This window comes from Diceros bicornis, chromosome 22 (assembly GCF_020826845.1).
Source record: "Diceros bicornis minor isolate mBicDic1 chromosome 22, mDicBic1.mat.cur, whole genome shotgun sequence".
NCBI lineage: Eukaryota > Metazoa > Chordata > Mammalia > Perissodactyla > Rhinocerotidae > Diceros > Diceros bicornis.
The window spans coordinates 58,057,703-58,080,546 of record NC_080761.1 but is presented as its reverse complement, the minus strand read 5'-3'; the positions used below and the strand labels follow the sequence as shown (position 1 = coordinate 58,080,546).

Here is a 22,844-nt window from a genome sequence, read left to right as displayed (position 1 = left end):
ACTTAATGGCACTGCACTGTACACTTAACAGTGGTTAAAATGGTAAATTTTGTGTCACGTGTCTTTTACCATAATTAACAAAGGAAAAAGGAAGGAGCTCCTCTTCTTCCTCTTTTCCCTTCCCCTCCTGAACAGTTCAGTCCAAAAGCCACTGGGCAGGGCCATGAAAAGGAGGCATCCACACCAGAGGGTGGGTAAGGCTGCAGTGCTGGAGGCCAGGCAGGGTGAGGGGATCTGTATGGGGGCAACCTGGCAGTCATGATGCGTGAGCGGGATGGTGTGTGCGAGAGAGGCTGACCTGCCTCAGAGTGTTGGATGTCTCCATCAGTCAGAGCTCGGGTGAGGTGAGGAGGCTCCTGCATGGCAGGGTGGCCCTGCACACAGTATGAGAACACCGGCCGGTGAGGAGGGTCCGCAGAGGGGTGGCAACAGCAGCCTGGCCCAGGTGCTAGGGTCTACACTGGGGGAGGGTAGCATTCGCTTAGAGGACGGGCAATGGCAGTGAGGGGAGATTGGTCACATAGAGGGGCCTGGTCAGATAAGTCAATCCGTTAAGGATAATGGTAACAGAGTTCTCACCATCAGAGAAGAGTTATAGTTCGAGAAAGGGGGGAAATTAGGAGGAACCCTGTTAGATTGGAATTGGTAATATCAGGGAGAACTCTTGGTTTTCAATATATATGCATACATACAGAAATAAATATGGATGTAAATGTATGGGGTGTGTGTGTGCTTGTATATAACGCACACATTCTTTGGCTGTGTCCGCTGAGAGGGCCTGCTGGCAACAACACTCTAATAGCAGTGAGCATACCTAGCACCTGGACTGGGATTCTAAATACAGTCCATTCTTCACCAGTAAACACAGGGCTTCTTGAATCTAATCATGAGGAAACAGACACACCCAAATTGAGAGATGTCCCACAAAATAACTGGCCTGTACTCTTCAGAAGTCAGGGGCATCAAAGGAAAGACTGAGGAACTTGTTCTAGAGTGAAACAGAAGAGACAGGACAACTAAATATAGCATGTGAGTCTGAACATTGTATGGTATGACTTTATATAAGGAACATTAAGATAACCAGTGAAGCTTGAGTGGGGTCTGAGGAATAGAGGGCAAATAGTAATGTATCCATCGTAATTTTCAGGTTTTGGGAAATTGTAGAAAATGTCTTTGTTTATGGGAAAAACACGCTAAGTTATTTGAAGTAATGGGGCAGCATGTCTGCAGCTTGTTCTCAAACGGTTCAAGAAAAAATATTCTTTGTATTATACTTACACTCTTTCTGTAAATTTAAGATTGCCTCAAAATAAAAAATAAAATTCTCTCCAAAAAAAAATTAAAACTAAATTGTTCCACTATGTTGCATGCTGCTGAGCAATCAAATAAGATGAAAACTATAAAAGAGGCCATTGGAGACCTTAGCAAGAACAATTTTCAGTGGACGGTGGAAGCAGAGATCCGAGTCAGGTAGGTTGAGGATGAGACAAGTGACAAATGGAAATGACAAATGCAGTCAACTTTATTTAGAAATTTAGCTGTGAAGGGGGAGGAAAGGTCCTCAGAAGAAGGGGAATTGTAGTAAAGGGTCTGGGAACAATGACATATATTAGGAATATTTGAAAAATTAAGAAGATTTAGCCCAAATAGAGGCTAATAGGGGAGAGCTGATTTGGGTTGGGGAGGTCTTGGAGAAGTTCTGTCTTTAGATATTTGAAAAACTTGCAAGTGAGAGATGCTTTGTTTTTTATTTTCAGAGGGAAGAACTAGAACCAGTGTTTACAGAGAAATGGATTTTGACTCAACATTAGAAAATTCTTGGGCCATCCAACAGTTGAATAGTTAGTTGCCTTGTGAGAAGTGAGCCTCCTGTCACAAAAAGTGGAAAACAGGAGGCTGAAAAGTCAGCGTTCCAGCCCAGTTCCTGGAAGTGACTCCTTTATTGACTTAGGAATGAGGCTAGATGGACCTCCAGTTCCCACTCCATTCTCGGGCCTAGTGTTGCACGAGTTTGTTTAAATAGGAAGTTATTAGCCCTTTCTGAAATCTTGAGTATAAAAGGAAATTACCAGTTCTTGGGATTCCAGATCTGCTTAGACTCTTTAGTGCTTTAACCACCCACGTGTAGAAATAAAGAGGAAAAGGCTGAGGGCTCATAGGTACCTTTAGGTGGGTTTCTTTGTTGTTTATTGTGCTTATCACAAGTGTAGATAATTTTACATTAGCAGTGATCAGTATCGCATTTGGTTCCTTCAGTATTATTCTGAATTTGGGTAGGTCTGATTGTCCACCTGCAAGTAGGTCATTGGCCACAAAGGTATTATGGTATGGAGCCTGGAGTGCACCACCTGTATTCTTTATGCTTGGAGAGGGGCCTTTCATGCTTTGTTGGTTACAGCAGCTCAGGGAGGGAGGATATAGGCTTGCTCATGGGGATTCTCTTTGGTATTGTTTTCCTACTTTTTCTTGAAGCCTGATTTTCTTTTAGAGACAGCATATTTGGAAGCGGGAAGAAGGATGAGAACAGTAACGAGGCAGGGTCCCCTATGAGTTTATATTCATGGAATAGAGAAAACTGACATTTTTTATGTATTTGGAAAAATACTTTGTCAGAGGAGGAAAAAATAGATCAGTTGTTAGCAGATAAGTGGGAAAACAACAGTAGTGTTGGTTCTTGTGCAAATAAGTTATAACTGGGGAGGAAGGAAGAGAGGCGAGTGCAGCTTAGGATAATGAGGTTCCACAGACACTCTCTGTGGCCTCCAGAAAAAAAGGCCTTTACCTTGTAAGTGTCTGTTGAAAGCATGACCCTTCTTAAATTACTCTTACTCTAAAAAATTTCCATTTTATATAAAACACAAAATAGAAATTAAAATAGTCTTGCTGCTCCTGTTTATTTAAAGATAAGCCTTCTATTTTTTTCCTAATGGTAATTTAAATAAAAATTAAAATATTATTTCTAAGACTGTGAACAATTCATTATTAGCAATCTATAATTTATCCCAGTTTAAATTTTTTATTTGATTTTTAGGTTGTGGTACGAATATGCTTTCTTATACATGTGTGAAACCAAAAGTGTGGGTATATATAACTAAATTGACCCACACGATTAATAAAACAAATATTTTCAAAAAGAATACAAAAAGACCAGTTTGGTACATGTATAATATCTTTTATTCCAAGAATTAGAAAAGAATCCCTTTAAAGTCATTGCCTGGTTGTTTTTTGGCAACATTCTGTGAACAAAGACGCAGTTCAAAGGCCACGAGTAAAGGGCGTGAGGTTTCTCAGGTCAAGGAGGCTGGCACAACCACCTGTCAGAGATGGCATCTCCCGACCCTTATTTTAATGCTCTATTTCTCTCTGGCCTCAGAAAAAACCTGTGTTGAGTTGCTAAAAATATTCCCTCTTTCAGCTGCTTCATACTTGGTTGTTGAAACATGTAAAGACTCAACTAAATAAAAATATGAGCTTTGAAAATTAATTTTGCTCACCAGTCATATCATCTTTGGGCGTTTACTGAAGGAAAAACAGAAATAAAAGGTTCCAGTCCTGAAAATGTTTGTCTTATTTTTAAGTAAAATCATTGGTAATAACCTAAATATCCAACCACTAAGGAATGATTAGGTAAATTATGATGGGTCATCTTGATGTGTCATAATCCTTGTGCATCCATTAAATGAAAATTATGAGAAGAGTAAAGCAACACAGGAAGATGTTGCTATGCTGCTTAGAAAAAGCAGGAAAAATGTATTTGCAATATGATTATAAATAGGCAGAAAATCCCTATGTCTGTGGACAAAGACGGGAAGGGAGACGAGTCTAGAGTGTTAGGGTGGGACTGAAGATAGACTTCCCTACTGTAAAGCCATTTGGCATAAATCAAAACTAGTTTTAAAAAATGGATTTGGCTGTGAATTGGGCTTTTTGCCAAGGAATAGTTTGGAGCATGAGGCGCTGGGGATGGTGGTTCTCATGTGTCTAGGGGAAGTGGAGGCCTCCGCCTGTCTGTTGTGCCCAGAGGTGGGCAGAGCTCCACTCCAGTGCCAGACCAGCGCCAGGCGCTTCCCAGGAGCAGTGGGAGCCCCAGGCCAGCATGCCGAGAACATGCTGAGAAGGAGGGCTGCAGCCAGCTTTCAGACTGCCATTTGCCTTCAGCTCCACTTCCCTAAAGACCCGGACTCAGGGTCCCTGACTGTCTAGTAACTGAGTCTCCTCAATGGTTACATGTTTATTTGAGGTCAGCCCAGTTCTTAAGACTTCACAGCAGAAATTATTCTTGAGATAATACATAAACCATACCTTTGTTAGCTTCGCCCAGACAAGTCCTACCCTCATCAAATTCATTTTCATTTTGAGACCCATTGGGAGCAGAGTCCCTGGGACTCTCCTCTGTGGTTGTCCTTAGAGCTGCGGACATCAGGCATCTCCCGCTCACTGCCCAAGACCTAGTTGCCGCCTCACATGCCTTTCATCTCAAGTGGAGCTCGCCTGCTGGGTTTTCTCTTGAGCCTTCTTCTTACGGACTCCTGTGTTAACAGCTTCTGTGTCTCGCTGCTGTTCACTTAGGCTCCAAGTTCCGGCACCTGTCTGTCCGCCCCTGCACTGTCTCGCACCCATACAGGCACCCAGTCCTTGGCTTCCAGCCCTGTCTCTGCGGGGCGGCGTGAACCTCCTCATGGAGAATTGCTCAGATAATGAGTCAGACACCGGTTCCCCAGATAGCAGACTCAGGCCAACCCCTTAGTTTGAGCACTTCAGGCCTTATGCCATCACGTTCCAAATTACCTGCTTTGCCGCATCTACTCCTTCCTCTCCTGTAAAGCTCTGTGGAAGCTGTGCTTTCTGGATTGTTTACATTAAAAAAAATTCTTTTTCATTGCTGCGTATGAAATAACAAGGGCATAGTGCTACACTCAGAGTAAGACTCCGGGCACCAAATTGAGCTTCTCTGTCTTATTTGACAAAGTACATCCAGTTGGGGAGATGGGGGATGCATTTTAAAAGGAGCTTGCTTAAAGCATTATTAATCGTTAAAACAGACAAAACGAAAAAGAGCCCTATGTATGGCAGTAGGTTTCCATCTGCACATGGCTGAAATACCATTTGGAGAGACAGAGACAGAGACAGAGACTGGGGTAGCGGGGCAGGGTGCAGCCTGACATTAATGGAGGGGGCGGACAATCCCCACTTGTTAGCGTTTCTGTTCTTTGTATCCTTTATCCTCAAGTTGCTACCTCCCCCTCATCCAGTTCCTTAAAAAAATGTGATACTTAGTGAATTTTCTTCGTATGACTCCACCAAGACATTACTAAAGCTTCTTTTCTCCCCCATAGTCATCTACAAAAGGCACAGAATTGTGTCTTTGACTTTTTGAGAGGCACGGCTACTGTAACTATCCAATAAAGGCGTAACCAGGAATTGGGTTTCTACATTCTGAAAATACAAATATGAAAGTAAATGTCTTCTGATTAATGTATCAACCCTACAGGTGACTTTATTTGTTCTATCCATGTATTTTAATAGTTCTATAGAGAAAATATATGGAGGTTTTTTTGGTTATGAAAAATTGAATAGTGTTTTAATGTTATAAGACATCCAGCATATCCCACTTCATTACAGTTAACTTTTTATCTGCCCTGTTCTAGAGAGGAGTAGAAAGAGAATTTTTTTCAAAGTATGCAGAGAATAGATATGAAAGGAATAACAGAATTTAAACCTTTTAGTAAATGTGTAAGAGGCAGTGTTTGTGTCATAAAGACATTTTTCTAAATTCATTACAATATTTTAGATGTAATTCTTTGAGCAGTGAGATCTTTTAAATGTGTTTGAGAAACAAAATAGAGTAGTCGCAATTTACATATAATCTATGTAAAATACATGTTGTTACTCCCTGTATTTGAGCAATCTATCCAAAATGCAATCTATTCATATGGGATTTTGCCTGTACAGATCTGAGTGGGAATCAGTAGTTTCTTTGTTTGTCACTATGGAAACAAGTCAGCCTATCCTGAATGGCTGTTAGATCACGCACAGCGATGCTCATATCTCAGTGTAACTTCATCACGGAGCAGCCTGGCGCTGACATCTCCTTGCCTCCAGCTGTTACCTCTTGGGAGCCCAGCGCCATGCAGGACCCGCCCCGGCGGCTCTCCGCCGTGCCCTTCCTCAGCTCCTTCTTCCAGGGCCGCCGGCACTCCGCCTCGGACCCCGTCCTGCGGCTGCAGCAGGGGCGGCGCAGCTCTGCCGCCAAGATGCTCTCCTCTTCCTCTCTCCAGGTGATGGTGGCCGTGTCCTCCGTCAGCGGTGCTGAGAGAAGCCCTGCTTGCCCCGAGAGGAAAAGTAAAACGCTTTTTTTCTTTTTAAAGATTGCCACACCTTTGAGTTTAAATTTAAGGAATGTGAAGAGGCTGAGCTGTGTTTATTCCTTGTTAATTTTGACAGTCAGTTCTACATTATACTTTTTACTGTCTGTTGTGCCAAGAGTTTCAGTGGACATGCAATAGGAGATAAAATGATTGAATGTTTTCTATTTTTTCATTAAAAATATAGTTTTTGAACAAAACTCATCCCTTGTAGAAGATCTGCTTTTACGATTTCTTCCTCTTCATTGCCAGTGTGACATGTGAAGATTACTTGGTGCAAAAGCCTTTTCTATCTTTTCATATAGGAGATGCACTGAGGTGAAAAGGAAATAGTTGTATTTCTGTCAAAATGAAGGGGGGTTGGCATCGGCTCGTCGTGTGCAATCCTGAGATAAAATGGAGGCTGTTTCCCACGTTACTACTCCATTTGGAGAGTGGAATTTTTAATCTTCCCTTCCTTGTATGTTCTAGGAAATTCAGGGCGTCCAACACCAAAGTATACAAAAGTTGGAGAGCGTTTACGGCATGTCATTCCTGGACACGTGGCCTGCTCCATGGCATGTGGTGGCAGAGCATGCAAGTATGAAAATCCAGCCCGCTGGAGTGAGCAGGAGCAAGCCATTAAGGGGGTCTACTCATCCTGGTAAGTGATTCTATCCCTTCAGTAGCTCCCACCTACTGCTCAGTAGGAAAGGAAATGAAGATGTATGTGATGCCAGAAGGCAGTGGGCTGTAGAAGGAGTATGGGGTTTTAAAGTCATAGGATCTCACCTCCCTTCCTTGGGCTTGCCACTTAACGAGCTGTGTGATCTTGGCCTACTCACACAGGCACTCTGAACCTCGGTTTCCTCATCTGTAAAATGGAAATAATAAAACCAACCCCATAGGGTTTTTTTTAATTAAGTGAAATGATGTATGTAAAGTATCTTAAAGCAGTGGTAACTAGATACTTCAAGAAATGGTATCTGTGTTAAGCTGTAGATATTGCTCTTAAACTTCAGAAGTTGCTAGAAATAGTTAAAATGTTCAGCTTTAAATTTGAGAAATTATGAGGTACATGTATAGTTTTGCAGTTTCATATGTGTAAGCTTTAGCCTCCTCATTTTTATTTTGTTCCTGTGTTCTGTATTAAAGTACACATTTTTCATGCAAATACACTTCCAGTCTGCCTCAGTAGAAGTAGTACAGTTGTCAATTCAGTAGACAATGTGAGATACTTGCATTGTTTATATAAATGCAATTCATTCATTATTGAATCATACGGCTTTTTATTATTAATGGTAAATGGTCAAGTATACTTTTTTGTTGTAGTGGTGTCTCTGAAAAATTCTGATAATCAAACCAAATCACATTTGAAACACGCTAAGAGGAATTTACTGTTTAAAGAACTCTAGTGGTGAATTACCGTATACAGCAAGAATCCATTTACAAATTAGATTTTTGTCGACCAGCTTATCTAACTTGCAACCTGTGCTTTTTCATATTGGATTTGCTGGGTGCATGTGTAGTGATACAGTTGGGGATCCACTGTCACTATTGCTCTCCACAGATCACATTCTAGTCTGTCACTGTCTCTCTTAAAGAACGTTGTGAAAAAGCAAACACTTTTCCTGAGGTGTGGTCAGACAAGTAAATTTCTAATAATGCAGCTTAAGGTCACGTTAATATTTTTGGTTTATTATTGACTAAACCATTCGACTCTTTCACCTCTGCTGCTTTCATGTTACATCTCTCCTCATCTTATACTAAGTACTATTAAATTGTGGGGATCCACCTTTGGGGAGGTCCCTGTTCAATTTCAGGTATTGCCCCGGGGAGAATGGGTGGTAACTTTCTGAGTCCTGCCCTGCACATCCAATGTCTCTGTTACTCCTCTCAGGTTCATGTGAACCACAACTTCTGATAGACCACCTGCTGTATCATTTACCAGGTTCTGGTGAGAAATTCAAGCAGAATAGAGTGAAGCCAGAGCCCAGAGTCCTAATAAGAGTGACAGCCATTTATTAGGCCTCTGTCCATTCGTACACTCAAGAAACATCCATTTAGCTACCGGCCAGGCACTGTGCTAGACACTTTCAAATTATTATCTCATCTTCATAAAATTCTTGTGAAGTAGGCATTGTTAATATCATTTTATTGATGAAGGAATTGAGGTCCAGAGAAACTAAGTAATTTACTACATAGCTAGAAAGTAGAAAATCCAGCATTTGAAACCAGGCCCCACTGACTCCAAAGCCCATATTTTTATGCTAAATTAACAATAACTCAGCATTTATTTGTAACCACATGCCAGGATTTGTGCTCAAGACTTTGCATCCACGTTGTATTGAATTCCCACACCAACCTGCGAGACAGGCGTTGTTATCCCCACTTAACACATTAGGTAACAGGTGCAGAGAGTGGGGTAACTAAGATTGCCTCCCTGCTGGCCCTCCTCGTTTAGTGAGGAACCTTTGGATAACTAGTCCAGGGGGTTACTTTTGCTGCCAGCTGAGGTTTCTCCATCATGTCCATTAGAATCTCACGCGAGTCCTTGAAAACACTTTGCCAGAGTTCATAAATACTTTATGTCCTGGAATTTTTTCCAGGCATTTAAGAAGCTACAGTTTCTTAGAGATCTAATCGTGATGCAAAATTGAAACCAGATTTGTCTAAAAAGATTCTTACCTTGTAGAGTTGTTGAACTCTTAGAAAAAGTAGGGGCTTGATATCTCAGTCCTTAGAGCTGGGACGTTCTAGGCTTTGTGCATCTCACCAGTCCCTCCTCCCCTCTGTAGGGTCACTGATAAAATCCTGGCCATGGCTCGCCCATCCACGGAACTCCTCGAGAAGTACTGCATCATCGAGCAGTTCCGGAGGTGAGTGCGCTTTAATAAGCCCACTTTACTTTAGTACGTCCACTCGTGTTTTCTCTTCCAGTGCTTTTGATTGCAAATGGAAAAGTGCTTTCATTTTAACCATAGGCAGCAAAGAGCTTATTTCAAATAAGAAATGAAGGTTTTGAGAGAAATTAATAATGTTTATTAATATCAAAAATAGTTAACTTTTTTTAAAACGCTAGCTCCAAATGTGACTAATTTTTTTTTCTTTTTCCCTTAAGCCGTGGTATAAAAACAGTGATCAACCTGCAGCGCCCTGGTGAGCATGCCAGCTGTGGGAACCCTCTGGAACAAGAAAGTGGCTTCACGTACCTTCCCGAAGCTTTCATGGAGGCTGGCAGTAAGTCCTTCCACCCTCCTCTCCACGAGTTACCAAGGACAGCACTCAGAGACTTTGTCTGCTCAGCTCTTAGGTTAAAAAGGTGATGGAAATAAACGCTTACTGCATAGTAGTAGGGCTTCTGAAAAGTGAAGATGAGCTAACTTTGACCTTCAGTAGTGCTGCCATTCTTCTTTGGTATTGCTGTTGAAAGTACAGGATTTCTTTTTTCTGTGAGAGGGATCTTGGGAGGAGACCCTGTGGAAATAATGCCTGCATTAATTAACGTTAACGGTATGCCAGACCTGTCGTCTCATTTAATCCTTAAAGCAGTCATGTAACATAGTTGTTACTGTTTCTGTTTCACACATGAGGCCAGGCAGGCTTAGTGAGTTCTGACTTGCCCAAGATCACACAGCTCAAACGTGGCAGCAGGATTGGAACCCAGAACTCACTCATGCTTTTAGTGCTGCACCGCTCTACTCTTGGGTAGGATGCAGAGATTCTTTACAATACGATCCCAGAAGCTCTTCAGTCACAGGAGCTATGGGATGGAATCCACTGATCACATGTCATTCACACCAGGCTGGAAAGGATCAACCTGTGCCGTTTTTGGAACTTGTTTTTAAGAAGCTTGTGTCTACCTTTTTTCCCCACTAGGTGGAAAATCAGTCTGTACTACTTTATACCATTTATCAGTCGTTTAGACATGTTTCCATGCTTAAACAAGATTGCATGCTTTCCCTCCATAGCTGAGTAATTTTGGCATAGATCATTGACTTTATTAATTTGCAGTCCTGCTTTTCCTTCATACTTTCTGGCTAAGTTTCAGCAGGAAATGTCTTTAAGTAATAGCTTTATACTTTTCATGAATTCACTCACTTTGTTCAAATGTTTGCAAGTATTTTTCCTGTATGTTGATTTTTTTTTTTCTTGTTCTCTTTTTCATTGTCCAGTTTATTTCTACAATTTCGGATGGAAAGATTATGGTGTAGCGTCCCTTACCACCATCTTAGATATGGTGAAGGTGATGACATTTGCCTTACAAGAAGGAAAAGTAGCTATCCATTGTCATGCAGGGCTTGGTCGAACAGGTAAATTCTAGGAGGTGGTTTTATTGTCTTGTAGCATATTTAAACATATAAGGAATAATATTTCCTAATTCTAGAGGATAAATAATTTTCAGAATCCTATCAAAGCTTTGGAATCAAATGGAAGAAGTTAATAAAAGATATTTGAAATATCTGAAACAGATAATTTCAGTGAGCATATATTTGTGAGTCTTTTTGAATGACTTAGGGCTGAAAACTCATCATATTTAGTAAACAGGTAGGTTTCCACAGCTAGCTAACTGACTGCTCTGATTTTCTTCTTTAAAGGAAAAAAAATCAACACTGTAATATGTAGTGTCTTTAAAAAATGTAATTTTCCTTAACCAAAATAATAATGACAATAGCAAGAATTGTTTCCCCTCTTATATTTATGCATTTTACATCTGCTGTCTTTTTAAGTCTTTAGCAACAACCTGCGTTTTGAAGGAGGTTAAGTAATTTGCTACATTGGGTAACCGGCAGCACCAAGATTCAAATACATGGCTGTAAGGATTTTGTTTGTGAAGGAGAGTCTACCTGTGCCTGAATTCTATATAAAAATCCATGATTTAACTTAAAAATACAGCATAATCTCAGTGCAATGCTGATATTGGGGCAAAAATAAATATGGTAGGGTTGGAATCTTCATTGTCATCTGGTCCAACCAGACACCTGAGCTCAACTCTGTCTGTTGTCTTACCTGTGTATCTGCCACGGGGTCTTCCACCTGCTTGGGAGTGTCTTCAGGGCGGGGACTCAGTTCAGCTTGAGATTGTCAGCTCTTAGGTTCAAGCCAAAATCTTGTGGTGCCTGGCAATGCCACACAATAGCTCTGCAGATATTTCATGCTTACACTAAAGACCTGCATGTCCTAGTGAAAAAGATATGTTGGACCCTACCACATACTGGGAAAACATGCAATTTTCAGAGGTTCTGATTTTCATATGTAACGAGATTCGCAAACTTGGTGAATCACACAGATGTCTTTTTATTTGCCTTTTACTTTGATCTTAATTAACTATTATATTTGAATTAATTAATTACTGCCTTTTTATTTAACTTGATATTAATTAACAAGAATACATAATGTTTACACTGTTAAGGCTGTTTTCCTTAATATTAAGTTCTACTAGAAAAATAGAGTTACGCCGTGGTCTGAAGAAAAACATATTAGTCTAGAAACAAGTGTGGGAGAAGAATTGTCTGGAAAACAAACAGATGTGAATGTGAATAATCTCCATAGAAAAAAATGCCCAAGTGGGAGAATGCCAGGCTGGAATGTGCCAACAATTGATGGCTAAGATGGCAGGGGTGGGAAGTTCCAAACAGAGTGTATGGATCGATTGGATGGAAATTTTTAAGAGCTGTTGAGAACAGAAAGTAGAAGCAGGATTTGCTTTCTCCCATATTGGAGTTGGGCATAAGGAGGAAAAACAGACCAGGTCATCAGTTCACTCAGTCATCCCCCCTCACTCCACACTCACTCACCCCCTTTTAGCCGCACTCACCTAGTCATCCCCCCTTACTGCACACTCGCTCAGTCATCCCCCCTCACTCCACACTCATCTAGTCATCCCTCCTCACTCCACACTCACCTAGTCATCCCTCCTCACTCCACACTCACCTAGTCATCCCTCCTCACTCACCTAGTCATTCCTCCTCACTCCACACTCACCTAGTCATCCCTCCTCACTCCACACTCACTCAGTCATCCTCCCTCACTCCACACTCACCTAGTCATCCCTCCTCACTCCACACTCACCTAGTCATCCCTCCTCACTCCACACTCACCTAGTCAACCCTCCACACTCACCTTGTCATCCCTCCTCACTCCACACTCACCTAGTCATCCCTCCTCACTCCACACTCACTCAGTCATCCTCCCTCACTCCACACTCACCTAGTCATCCCTCCTCACTCCACACTCACCTAGTCATCCCTCCTGACTCCACACTCACCTAGTCATCCCCCCTCACTCCACACTCACCTAGTCATCCCCCCTCACTCCACACTCACCTAGTCATCCCCCCTCACTCCACACTCACCTAGTCATCCCCCCTCACTCCACACTCACTCAGCTTTACTGTGACGGTTCCTGTACTTGCCCCAGGGTACAGAGGCATCTGAGGGTTCTCAATCAAGGGGTTGGTGCCATATAGACTAGTAAATAGATAAACACCCATACAAAAAGTTAAAAAGTTATAATTGTCCTTAAAATATTCCTGTATTTATATGGTTTCATAACACATATTCAAATTTTAAATCATCAAAGAATGTAAATAAATTAAAATATAAGCTTTTCTCATGCCAATCTTCTCTTCTTCACTGTCTAGGTGTTTTAATAGCATGTTATTTAGTTTTTGCAACAAGAATGACTGCTGACCAAGCAATTATTTTTGTTCGGGCAAAGCGACCCAATTCCATACAAACTCGAGGACAGCTACTATGTGTAAGGGAATTTACTCAGTTTCTGATTCCTCTTCACAATGTATTCTCTTGCTGTGACCCCAAAGCACATGCTGTCACCTTAGCACAGTATCTCATTCGCCAGCGGCATCTGCTTCATGGTTATGAGGCACGACTCCTGAAACACGTGCCAAAAATTATCCACCTAGTTTGCCAATTGCTGGTGGACTTAGCTGAGAACAGGCCAATGGTGACAGAAGAAGTGGCAGAAGTCCCCGGCCTCTCTGCTGAAATTAAGACCGTTTCTGAGATGGTCACAATGCAGCTGGGTAAAGAGTTACTGAGGCACGACAGTGACGCATCGGACTCGCTCACCCCCACTGCAGTGATGGCCAGTTTTGAGAATCAGGAGGTGATTCTTTCCAGTGAACAAGAGTTTGACCCTCTTTGGAAGAGGCGGAATGTTGAGTGCCTTCAGCCCCTGACTTGTCTGAAAAGGCGGCTCAGCTACAGTGACTCAGATTTAAAGAGGGCTGAGTCACTGCTGGAGCAAGGAGGGACTCCATGGACGGTGCCTGCCCAGGTCTTGCTCTGCCATAACCCCAGGCAGCAGAAGCCCCTAAGCCATTGCCACGCCCCACAGTCGCCACAACCAGATTTAAATAAGGAAACACTGGTCCGCAATACATTTTCTTTCTGGAATCAGGCTAAATTTGAAGGCCTGGAAGGACTCAAAGATGACAGGTCACCAGTTTTCCATAGGACGAATATTCCGAAGGAAGTACAGCGGAGTAGAACCTTCTCTTCAGGTGTTTCAGGTTCATACAGCCTTGGGGAACCAGTTTCACCCAGCTTTGCAAATATCCCTAAGGAACTAAACCGCTCTCCCCAGCAGGTGCCCCACTGTGGATGTGCAAGTCCTGGTGGTTGCCACCCAGGCTCCGTCACGGAAGATGGTGAGACTCGCTGCAGCCCTGTGGACTGTGGCTCCCATCCCAAAGCACAGGCCTCGGTTGGACCTGAAACCCAGGACAGCAAAGATCTGTTTGAAGTCGCTCCACACACTGCTTTGCAGTCTGAATTGAGTGTCGAAGCAAGGAGAATACTGGCAGCCAAAGCCCTGGCAAATTTAAATGAGTTTGCAGAAAAGGAGGAAGTGACAAGGAAGGTAGAAATGTGGCAGGTATTTGTATTTCATTTAATTATATACACGTGGGAAATATCTATGTCAGAGCAAAAACAGAATACATCTTCCCAAATTCGTTATAGGAATTTGAAGACATATTTGTATAATACTTAACTTCTGAACTTCAGGTTTCTCTGCTATAATACGAGCCTGCTGTCCTAGAAACCACAGACACAGGGCTGTTGTGTGGGTTCCTTTCAATCTCCGTGTGAAAGAAAGTACTTAGTGCTTAGCACTTAGCAGGGTGCTTGACTGAGCAAGCCTTTGATGTTGATTGATGTCAGTAGCTTCCTTCTTTCTTGCTGGGTTTGTGGGACTGACAGACAGATGGACGGCCCACAGCAGACAGCTTTAGAACTGACCTGCAGGTTCTCTAACCTGAGGCCTGGTGGGGAGCCATACTTTGAGAACCACTGACCAAGAAACATGCATGAAATCAGAGAAAATTCTTTTCCAAAGCTCATCGACCCAAGTGTTGAGTGAGGTCAGAGGGGCTTGTGATGGACCCTGGCTGCTCAGCGTTCCCTCCTGCGGACTTCCCAGTCCACCCCAGTAAGGCGGCTGTGGCATTCCGGAAGGCAAACAGGAGCAGCCCCGGAGCACCTTTGTGCTCTTAGTTTTACCTAAGAATGGGATCTTTGCGGTCCACTTCTTGGCTTTTACTTAAATTAGAATGTGAAATTTTAAATTTTAACCCCTTTTTGTGTTGTACTTTTACTAGAAAGGCAATCTTAAATCAGCCACACTCTGCCCTGAGTGAGCAGCTGGTCTAGAGAAGAGGCAGGCCTTATACACCTAGTTATCGAAGCAGGTAACCTGTCCAAATGTGGGGCTGACCTGGGGAGGCCTGGCTCAGTGAAATCTTGACTTGTTGGCTCACACCTACCACAAATTATTTGCAAAGCTGCTCTTCTGGATTCTACCATTAATTAAGCAAGGTGTGTACACGTTCTATGAGGGCCAGAACCTTCCAGATGCAGAGGCAGGAAAACCAGGCATGGAGCTTCACACCCACTTACAGCTGTGTGACAGGAGGAAAGCACTTCCACACACGCTTTCTCCATCAGAATTGTACTCAGTTGTAAACTGTTTGTTTAACAGATAGTTAAATGTATTGCTTTCCTCCAACATGAAGTGTTTTCTTTATTTCCTACTCCAAACTGAACAAGCCTTCCACGCAGCAGGTCTTCCCTCTGCATCACTCTGAGCCGCGGTAGCGAGCAGTAGGACCTCCGATTTCAGGCGCCACAGCTCACACCCCGCTCCCCACTGCCAGTCCAGCCCCATGTGGGCCAGACGGCTTCAACGAGCAACACATACAAAAGCATTTTCTAGAGGTGAACACAACCCTTTCATTTGGATAGATTTGCCCTTTTTTTCTTTTCTAGATTTTATTGTGGGCCTTTCAGTAATAAATCAGTTGAATTCTGGAAAGAGTAAAATGAACAGATTTGAATAGCGTAATGCCACCTGTGCCTCTACTAGGCCCTTTCACATCTATTATTTCATGTGACTTGCACAGTAGTCCTGTGAGGCAGATGAATATTATTTACAGAATCTTTGTTAATCTTTACAGTCCTTATGAATTCAGTATCACGTATGGAGAAAGGGTCACAGCAGTCAAGTGATGTGCTCAAGGTCACGTGTTCTGAATGCGGCAGAGCCAGGATCCAGCTCGTGTGTTTAATACTTTCCGTCATTCCTGCCTTTCCTAACCTCACTGGTATCAGAAAACATCATGATGTGATGGTCATTTTACTAAGAGGGTCTTTGAGTTGTGTCCTTCCTGCCCAGCTTGTCTTCTCATTAGCTACCTAAAATTGAATAAAAAGCTACTCTGCTATACACATGATCTATGGGATATGAAGGACTATATGCAACTATAAGTATTGGCTTGTTTATGAGATAATAAAGAGGACCCTGGTGGCATGGCAGAAACATTGCAGACCGGGGTAGAGCAGAACTGGGTGGGAATGCTGCTTTTGCCCTGTTCTCACTTTGGGCTCCTGGGCAGGTTATTGGGCCTTGCTGGTGGGTTGCTGTAAGAACCAGAGAGAAGTTGAGTATTCTGGTTCCTGTCATATTGTAAGTAGTCTGTAAATATTGGATGGGTGAATGACTGAATGGTAGCACTTATTTTGCTTCTTACTGTTGCAAACATATTTTATTAAAACATAAATCTGAACCCTGTCAGAAATTAAAATTCTTCTCTCACTTTTCCCCTGCTCTCTGTGAAGTAAAGTTTTAAAATCTTCTGTTTAAATTATGTCCAGGCATTTGAAGTATTGGCAAGACTTCCTAGTTATTTCACCCTATCATATTTCAGGATGCGGGACTTTGTTAATTGTTAAATTCTACATAGGATTCTAAAAAGGAATTCGAAAGAAGTACATATACCATATTTACCAACGTTTAAGCACTTTTTTTTTTTGGCACACTTTGAAGTTTCAGTCAGAAGCTTTTTCTTATCCCAGGTCAGTTTGCAAATGTTCTCTTAGTTGTACTTTTTCATCTACCATTTTATTTCATTGCAATAAATATTTCTGTTTTGTTCCAAGGAGCCTAAAAAGGAAGGCTCCCTCTTCCTGAACTGTTTGAGTTTGTTTCTTTTTTTGGTAAGGAAGATTGGCCCTGAGCTAACATCTGTTGCCAGTCTTCCTCTACTTTGTATGTGGGATGCCGCTGCAGCATGGCTTGATGAGTGGTGCATAGGTCTGTGCCCAGGATCTGAACGTACCAAGCCCGGGCCACAGAAGCGGAGTGCGAGAACTTAACCACTGCGCTATTGGGCCCTCCCTCTTCTGGAACTATTTCTGTGGTTTCTGAATGAGGTGGAGAACTGGGTTAACTAAGCCCTTCTCTCCACCAGGGGCTTTAACAGACCTTTCAGTCAGTTAGCCTAACGCCTGTGGGCAGGAACGCACCTCACAGACAGAAACTGAGGCTTAGAGAAGTTCAGTGTCTTAGCCCAACGTGCCGCCTGGAAGTAGGGTGCTGGGAGGGGTCCCATTCCACACCCAGAGCCTGGGACTTACACTCTCCTGGACAGGCTAAGGGTCATCACATGTCAACTGGTGCCTGCCTCCGTCTCCCCTCTCTGTATCTCTCTCCCTCCCTCCCTCTCCTCCCCTCCCCCTCCTCTTGTCTCCTCTCCCCTGCTCTTCTCTCCTCCCTCTTTCTCTGTCTGTCTTCCTTTCTTTTTAGAAAGAACTAAATTCCCGAGATGCAGCTTGGGAAAGAATATGTGGCGAAAGGGATCCTTTCATCCTGTGCAGTCTGATGTGGTCTTGGGTGGAGCAGCTGAAGGAGCCTGTGATAAGCAAAGAGGACGTGGACATGTTGGTTGGCAGACACGCAGATGCCGCAGAAGCACTGTTGTTGTTGGAGAAGGTAAAGCAGCTCTTGGACAACTGATGAAGTTAACTAAGGCCTTCAGTACAAGTTTCACACACTAAAAAACCCATGATAAAAAAGGGAGTTCATACAGAATCCCATATCCGGGTCTCATTTAAGTTTTTCCAAGATGAGGGAAGAAATGCATACCCAGTGTAAACATTTAGAAGATACAAAAATAAGAAAGGAAAATACCCATAATCCCAGGAGAGCCACTTTGAACATTTTCAAGTCTTTCAGTCTTATCAGTGCGTATGTTAACTTGGTAAAAATCATTTCACATACAACTTTATGCTTCATTTTTGCTCAAAATTATAATATAGGTATTTTTCCATGTTTAGCGTTAAGTTTTTCATAAATGTTAACTTAAATGGGCAGGTAATGTTCTATCATGGGGATATGTCATAACTAACCACTTTTTTACTTTCAAATATTTGTTGCTACTTATTTACCTTGGGCATATAACGTGAGAACTATTAGGTGGGTTGGAATATGCACTCATTTGTATTTCTTAAAAAGGCATGTGTGTCACATATATACATTTATGTATATAATTTGTATATGTATAAAATATGGAAGAAAAACAAGAAACTGAGAATGGTGGTTGCCTTTAGGTAACAACAGTAGGAGACAATGGATCTAGGAAGGGAGGCAGACTTTTCATTGCAGATCCTTTTATACAATTTATTTTTAACCATATATAGATATTAAATTTTCATTTAAAAATAGGCTTTGTTTTATGAAACAATATTATCTCATCTACTCGAATTACCTGCTGTGCTGCAGTGTAAACATCTCCTCGTTGTTTCCAAATCAGGTGCTACTACTGCACACACAGACATGCAGACACGTGCACACGTACACACAGAGACGTGGACAGTTATGTGATGCACATCTTTAAAGATCAGGTTTTTCCTGCATCTGGAGTCCTTCTCTTAGGCTATATTCTCAGCAGTTAAATTGCAGAGAGGAAGCAGGAGGGAGGTGAGGGAGGCGGCTAACCTTTGTTGAGTGGCGATGAGCCCACGCCCTTGCTAGGTCATAATTTCTGTTTTCAGCTTTGTTCATCTCCATGGCCCACAGAGGTGGAGGCCTCGTTTTACAGAAAGGGAAGGTGAAGCAACTGTCAAAGGCACACAGCACGTGTCAGAGCAGGATTCAGACGCAGCTGGCTCTGACACAAAGCTCGTGCACTTGGTCACGCTGTGTTGCTTCACCCTCATTCACTCCCGCTCCCATGTGTAGGGCCTTTACATTATTTGGGTTTACTCCTACAGGTATCACTGTGATGATCACTTGTGCTGGCAGGTTTTTCTGCATTTCAGGTTATGCCCTTAGGGTAGCTTTCCAGACATGAGATTAGCGGCTGTCCGGGTGATGTGTGCTGGATGTGTGTTGCTCCAGTGGTAGAGCTTCTCTAAAGTCGAGTCGGGGACTGGTTCCTAGGGACCTTCCCTCTTAAGTTCTGGCGTGCTCCTGGGGGGCTGTGCTGTCTCTCTCCTCCCCTGCCTCCCTCTGTGGCGTGTGCACCGGGCAGGGCACAGTCCACGTGTTGCTGTGCCGTGTCAACATCTGCTAGCCGGACTGAAACAGTTGTGTCCGGAACAAGAGTGGATTGTCTCTTCAGTTCACGGCAAGGAAGACATTTGATTTGAAGTTGCCCTCGTCTTCAGATTCAGTTGTGCTTCATGTAATAACTAAACAACCTTGATTTGGTCTCCTGAAAGCTTTTCAAAGTATATTAACACAACACAGTAAATGCTCCTGGTGGAGCCTTGGGTAGATAGTTCAGTATCTGAGGTTATGAGTGCTTGGTCACAAACTGGTCCCTGGTTCTGCAGTTGCTTTGAGTTTATTCCCTGAGACATTTTTTCAAACAACTTATTCAATTTTGATTTCTACAAAAACAGAGCCAGCACCAGACTATCCTTTGCGTGTTGCATTGCGTAGTGAGCCTGCAGACGATTCCCGCGGACGTGGAGGAGGCCATCCTTGCCCGTGCCATCAAAGCTTTCACTAAGGTGGGCCCACTCTTTCCCCTTTCAGTCTGCAATCGGCATAATCTTTGTAAATGAGAATCCACAGGTCACCAGCCTCCTTTAAAATAAAACCTTTAGCTGTGTTTCCTCTTAATAGAAATATGTGTTTGACTTCTTGAAAGTAGTTGCAGACGTTTGGCCAGAAAAATATCAGTTTCCTAACAGCGATGTTAGAAAAAGCTGAACTGTGGGTTTTTTGAAGGAGAACATTGGAACAAAGAGCTTTTATAGAGAGAGAGAAACAGTTGGGTGTTGAGAACATATTTTTAAATCATGTGCCCAATAGGCGTCAGAGAGTCTTTTCTTGTTGAGCTACTTCTGCCCTGGGTCTAAACAAGAAACCATCTATTGAGAATTCAACATCCAGTGCTGACGATTCAGCACTGTGTCCTGATTGGCAAATCCTAAGCAAAAAGTAAAATAAAAAAGTATCCTTTCTCTGCATATCCTCTTGGCTCGCAGCAGTCTTTCTGGCTGAAGGAAGAAGCCAGGTTCATGCCAAGAGCAAGGTTCCCCTCACACCTTCAGCTGATTTATTTGGTATCTCTCATGTGTGATATGAAAATGTCATTAAACAAAGAACTCAGCTTTTCAATGACCGCCTCTGTGGTAAACTTGAATGATAATGGCAATTACTATTTGTACTCATTCACCAATTTCCTCCCCCCTCCTCTCTCCCCAAAGTGCCGTTCGTGCAGGCTTTCTTGTTCCTGGTCTGGAGCTTTATGGCACTAACCCACTCTGTATCCTCCCGGTCTCTTCTGACAGTCTCCAGAGTCAGTGGCTCAAGCCCAATCGTGATCCTTTACATCTATATTAACATTTTCATAGACTGAGAGGCTACCTGCCATGTGGGTAGGGTTGTGGTTTGATGTTTAACAAAGTAAACAATTCCTTACCATTATTAATGTTAATAAGAAGTTTTTTCAGATGGGATGGGCAATATAATGGCTAAGATAAAATTAAATTTCTGAATTTAACTGAAAAAACAATCCTTAGTATTGTTCTTTCCGAAAGCAGTGGGAATTGTTTACAACATCCATTGGCGTTTTAGGGGGATACTAATGAATAGTTAAAAATACCAGTTGTTCCAAATCTATCTGTACGAATGCGAGGATATGGTTCTTGAGTCTCTCCCCATGCGTGCAGTCTTGTGAGCAGAGGCCCTGACAGTCCTTGGTCTGGCTGGCTCTTGAGGAAGTCTGTGTAGCGTCTGCTTCCCGTGTAATAAAGACCATGGTTCCCTTCAGGGCAAAGCTTGGCAGGCTTGCCGCAGCCCCTCGTCAAACGTCGCGCTTGCCTAAGCTCGGGGCTCCTCAGCTGTGAGGCAGACCCCTGCTTGTGCAGCCTCCACCTCTGCCCATCCTTGTCACCCCCGTGGGACGTAGAGGGCAAGGGAACCCATGCGATTATGAAGCACATGCTGCCTTGAATCATGAAGTTGTATGTCTCTGACCCAGCAGTCTCGCATCTTCTGCCTATGTCCACAAAGCTGGCAGACGAACTTGTTAGTGTGAGCAGGGTGAAATCTCACACGCTTCGCTCACTCCCCTCTAGGAGGAGGCTCCTAGCTGGCCAAGTGATCCTGACCCTTTCCTGAGGAATCACACATTTCTTTGGGGATGGGAGTTGGGGGAGGTGTGGTAATTGCTCTGGTTCTCTGTCCTGCCGTCACTCCTAACCCTGCAGTACAGTGAACTTGGGCAAACAATCCAAATATGTACCCACGGTGCCTTCCCACCAGGGGGAGAGGACACTGACTTTGTGGAGGTTTTTCTATGTGCCTAACATATGTTAGACTCTCGGGTGTAGTGCTCACAGAAGTCCTAAGGAGACGGCTAGTGTGATCTCTCTTTTGTAGAGAGGTTAGGTGTGCTTCTTGTTACAGTGTCCTGAATATAGATTTTCCTTGTCACCAGGTTAATTTAGATTCTGAAAACGGGCCTGTAGTTTACAACACCCTGAAGAAAATATTTAAGCACACACTGGAAGAAAAAAGAAAAATGACTGAAGACAACCCTAAGCCTGATGTTTAGTGAAGCTGGCTTTCCCTTGTGGTGAATGTTTCAGACCTGGAGATCCAGACGGCATTTCTGCGCATAGGTGAACAGGTTGACGTGTGGAGCTGCTTCGTCTCGTAGCACTTTATTTCAGATGCTCTTGGTTTGTGCTGAGAATGCATGTTCCTGTTTAGAGGAATTATTTATTTAAAAATATCCTTGAGTTACATTTTTGTGTTGAAAAATTGCCATCAAGTTGGTGCCATTTTTCTTTTATTTATTTACCTGAATTAATATTGTTGTATTAATGTTTTAAGTATGTGGTGTTTACATCCTTATTCTTTCTGACATTTTGGAGAAAATTGTAGCTCTTCTTTCCAAAACAGTTATTTTGTTGACTGAACTCTTCCTAGAGTTTTTACCAAATAGATAATTTTAGCAGTAAAGCTTCACTGTGTATCCATCCCCCTGATACATGACCTAAGGAAGTCACCAAGTGTCTTAAGCTGTTTTATATTTCTTAACAAGAAGGCTATTGATACAACATTTTAAAAGCGTTTTTTAAAAAATTAGTTTGAAGTTTTTGGTTTTTCTTTTCTTTTTATAAATGTGGCAAAAGGTTCCAAAGTGTATTTTTTTCAGAGTGATTTAGTTTTACGTTAAAGGGTTGACTGGGAGGTAGTTGGGACTTTTACTTGCAGAAAGTAGACTTGCTCTTCGTCAGGCTTCCAGACAACCTTGCCAACCTCTGCTGTTGCAGGAGGCAGGAGCGGTTCTCAACACATCGAGCCTTATTCCCACTCCCCTGGGCTGATGCTGAGCCAAATAGCATCTTTACAGAGGAAGTGAGATCAGTGGCAGGCAGTGTGAGGAGCTACCTTGAAGCAGGGCTCCACAGAAAGGACAGTCTCGCAGGGATGGGCTCCGTGCGGCCCTGCTGTCTCCAGGCACTGTAGCCACTCTCCGGAGACAGCTCCGTCCATGCTGACTGTGTGATAACCTGAGCGCTGGCCCACGCCTCCCCAGTCTGCTGTTCCGCAGACCCAGTGCCTCAGGGCCCTATCTTTGGCTGCTTTTTTACTGTAAAAATTAAGATTTTTAAATTGAATTTGACCAACGTAGGTTGCATTCACGCTGCTAGCTTTAGATAAGAAGTAACCACCTAA

At 42.9% G+C, this 22,844-nt stretch overlaps 1 protein-coding gene across 3 annotated transcripts in view; it reads left to right on the top strand.

Moving 5' to 3' along the window:
- The window catches only part of PTPDC1 (protein tyrosine phosphatase domain containing 1), a 67,211-nt gene extending 45,041 nt beyond the window's left edge, over window positions 1–22,170 (top strand). Inside the window, exons 3-10 of one of the 3 annotated variants that reach the window (XM_058566070.1) lie at window positions 6,837–7,008; window positions 9,143–9,223; window positions 9,466–9,584; window positions 10,520–10,657; window positions 12,988–14,243; window positions 17,451–17,636; window positions 19,550–19,660; window positions 21,598–22,170. In XM_058566070.1, coding sequence (XP_058422053.1) covers window positions 6,837–7,008; window positions 9,143–9,223; window positions 9,466–9,584; window positions 10,520–10,657; window positions 12,988–14,243; window positions 17,451–17,636; window positions 19,550–19,660; window positions 21,598–21,714 — 2,180 coding nt within the window. In that variant the 3' untranslated portion in view covers window positions 21,715–22,170. The remainder of the gene's footprint in view (window positions 1–6,836; window positions 7,009–9,142; window positions 9,224–9,465; window positions 9,585–10,519; window positions 10,658–12,987; window positions 14,244–17,450; window positions 17,637–19,549; window positions 19,661–21,597) is intronic. The other 2 variants (XM_058566073.1, XM_058566072.1) reach the window with 2 other exon arrangements.
- The last annotated feature ends 674 nt before the right edge of the window (window positions 22,171–22,844 follow it).